General features: G+C 58.1%; 1 protein-coding gene across 1 annotated transcript in view; it reads left to right on the forward strand.

Annotated features, from left to right (window-relative positions):
- Window positions 1-748: 748 nt before the first annotated feature.
- The window catches only part of ZNF276 (zinc finger protein 276), a gene marked incomplete at its 5' end in the record, with an annotated part of 6,834 nt that continues 5,096 nt past the window's right edge, over window positions 749-2,486 (forward strand). Inside the window, 3 exons of the mRNA XM_009080411.1 lie at window positions 749-1,058; window positions 1,143-1,195; window positions 2,246-2,474. Coding sequence (XP_009078659.1) covers window positions 749-1,058; window positions 1,143-1,195; window positions 2,246-2,474 — 592 coding nt within the window. The remainder of the gene's footprint in view (window positions 1,059-1,142; window positions 1,196-2,245; window positions 2,475-2,486) is intronic.

A 2,486-nucleotide genomic window follows, 5' to 3' on the forward strand; every position in this document is an offset into this window, starting at 1 on the left:
GAAGCACTGGCATGGCCGTGACACTGGCGCTGCCCTGGGACAGTGGGTAGCACACAAGTGGCTCACATATGGGGGGCTCAGCCCCCAAAACACTCCCTGTCCCACCACCATCACCCCATGGTGTGCAATGAGACCCCACATGGCTCCCAGGCCGTTTGGGTGGTCTTGGGAGCTGCAGGCAGGATCCTGCTCCAACCAGAGGGTTTAGAGCACGGTCAGGGCTGGGAAGAGGCTGTGCCAGTGGTTTTCCTCACACTGTCAGGTGGTTGGGACAAAGGGGAGGGATGGAGAGAGCTCCACAGAGTGGGAATGCCATGGGTCAGTGAGCTGGAAGACACTTCGCATCCGGCCACACTGCTCTGAGTCAGGAGCTGCACATCCTCATCTCCAGGGCACTATGGGGGGGAGGAATGGGACAGCCAGCACTGGGGTGGCCAAGGGACACAGTGCTGGCTGTAAATACTTCGGAGATAAACTCTGGGAAAGGGGAAGAGCTGGTGAAGCCAAGGAATGGCAAAGCACAAATGGGTGTGAGGAGCTCTGGAATGCCATAGCTGGGAGGAGGCTCCTCCACTGGGGCCAGCAAGGCTGACTTTGGGTCAGCTGGTGCGGGAAGGGGCAGGGAGAAGGGAGCTCTCTTCCTTCCATTTTCTATGCTTTGCTAGGACAGCCAGGTTGAAGGGAATGGGAGCATCTCCATGTGTATCAATGGCATAACTCAGCAGCTGTGTCTGCTCCTTTCCTGCAGGAATCGGCAGAGCCCTGAGCACTGGCTACTGTCGCCTGTGCCACGGGAAGTTCTCGTCCAGGAGCCTGCGCAATGCCTTCGGGAAGGTGCCGGTGATGGGGGAGAACTCGGAGAAGCAGCGCCGTGTGGACCAGGTGTTCTTCACCGACTTCCAGCGCCTGGTGGGGGTGGCTGTGCGGCAGGACCCAGCGCTACCACAGTTCGTTTGCAAGAAATGCCATGCCCAGTTCTACAAGTGCCGCAGTGTCCTCAGGACCTTCATCCAGAGGGTGAATGCCTCGCCCACAGGCCACGGCAAGGCCAAGGGAAAGTATGTGCCCTCTCTTCCGTCACACAGTGCTGTGTGGTCCCTCCACAACCCCCAAATCCACACTGTGCCGCTCTGGTTTTGCAGGAGCAGCACGGCCCAGGCGCAGTCGGGCGTGGAAGGAGGTGCCTCCTGCCTGGGTGAGTGCCTGCTTATGGAGCTGCTCCAGTTTTCCTTCTGCCATGCCACCATGGAGAGCTGGGGGTGATGGGTGGTGAGAAATGACCTTCTGCAGCCCCATGGTGGGTGGTTGTGGTTCCCCTTCCTCCCTCTGGCTTCCCAGGAGGATCTTCACCTTCCTGAGCCGAGCCAAACAAGCACAGGCTCATTTCAGGGTGCAAAGAGCAGCTTTGGGTGGCAGTGCCAGGCCTGTCCCAGCTGCTGTTGGACACTGGGGACAACCAGAAATACGCTCTCCGCCGTGAGGTGAATGATGCTCACTTTAAAAAGGACATTGAGGCACTGGAGTGAGTCCAGCCAAGGGCAATGAGGCTCATGAAAGCCCTAGAACATGAGGAAGGGCTGAGGGAGTTGGGGTTGGTTAGCCTTGAGAAGAGGCTCAGGGGTGACCTCATGGCTCTCTGCAACTCCCTGACAGGGTTGGAGAGAGGTGGGGGATGTCTCTCCTGCCATGGCTGCAGGGACAGGACTAGAGGGAATTGCCTTGAGCTGAGACAGGGCAGAGTCAGAGTAGATATTAGGAAAATTTTTCCTTGTTAGGGTGGTCAGGCATTAGGATATTGCCCAAGTAGGTGGAGTCACCATCCCTGGAAAGGTCTAAGAGGTGTCTGGATGTGGAGCTGGAAGCTATGTCTTAGGGTTTAGGGTGTTCAGTGGAGTGACAGGTTAACAGTTGGACATGATGCTCTTGGAAGTCTTTTCCAGCCTTGATGATTCCATGAGTCTATGAATCTCAATGTGTCTTCCTTCTCCATTCTACCCCTTAGCCCAAATCGTTTGTAAAAATAGGTGCAGTCTGATCTTAGAGGTCTGTTCTGGCCTTGATGAGTCTATGTTTTCTCTTCCAACCTTGATGAGTCAATGCTATGATCCTGTCAGGCCCCAGCAGCCCACCTGGGTGCAGTCCCTTCAGGGTGACTCCCACGTGCCTTCTGAGTCAGCCACAGGGACCTGCAGCCTTGCCCCTTCCGCATCCCCAGCCCTGACCGTGCTGTGTCTCCCCCGTGCAGTTGACCTGATCACGTCCAGCCCGCAGTGCCTGCACAGCCTGGTGCGCTGGGCGCACGCGCACGCCGGGAGCTGTGGCGCCGTGCCCGGGCTGCGCAGCGTCCTGTCCTCCGAGTACTGTGGCATCATCCGCGCCGTCTGGGGCTGCGGCGATGGCCACGACTACGTCATGGACACGGACTCGGACTGCAGCTCCGCGCTCCTGGACACTGCCCTGGCTGTCAAACGCGAGTGGGGCAAGGG

Source organism: Acanthisitta chloris, unplaced genomic scaffold (genome assembly GCF_000695815.1).
Source record: "Acanthisitta chloris isolate BGI_N310 unplaced genomic scaffold, ASM69581v1 scaffold29408, whole genome shotgun sequence".
Lineage (NCBI taxonomy): Eukaryota > Metazoa > Chordata > Aves > Passeriformes > Acanthisittidae > Acanthisitta > Acanthisitta chloris.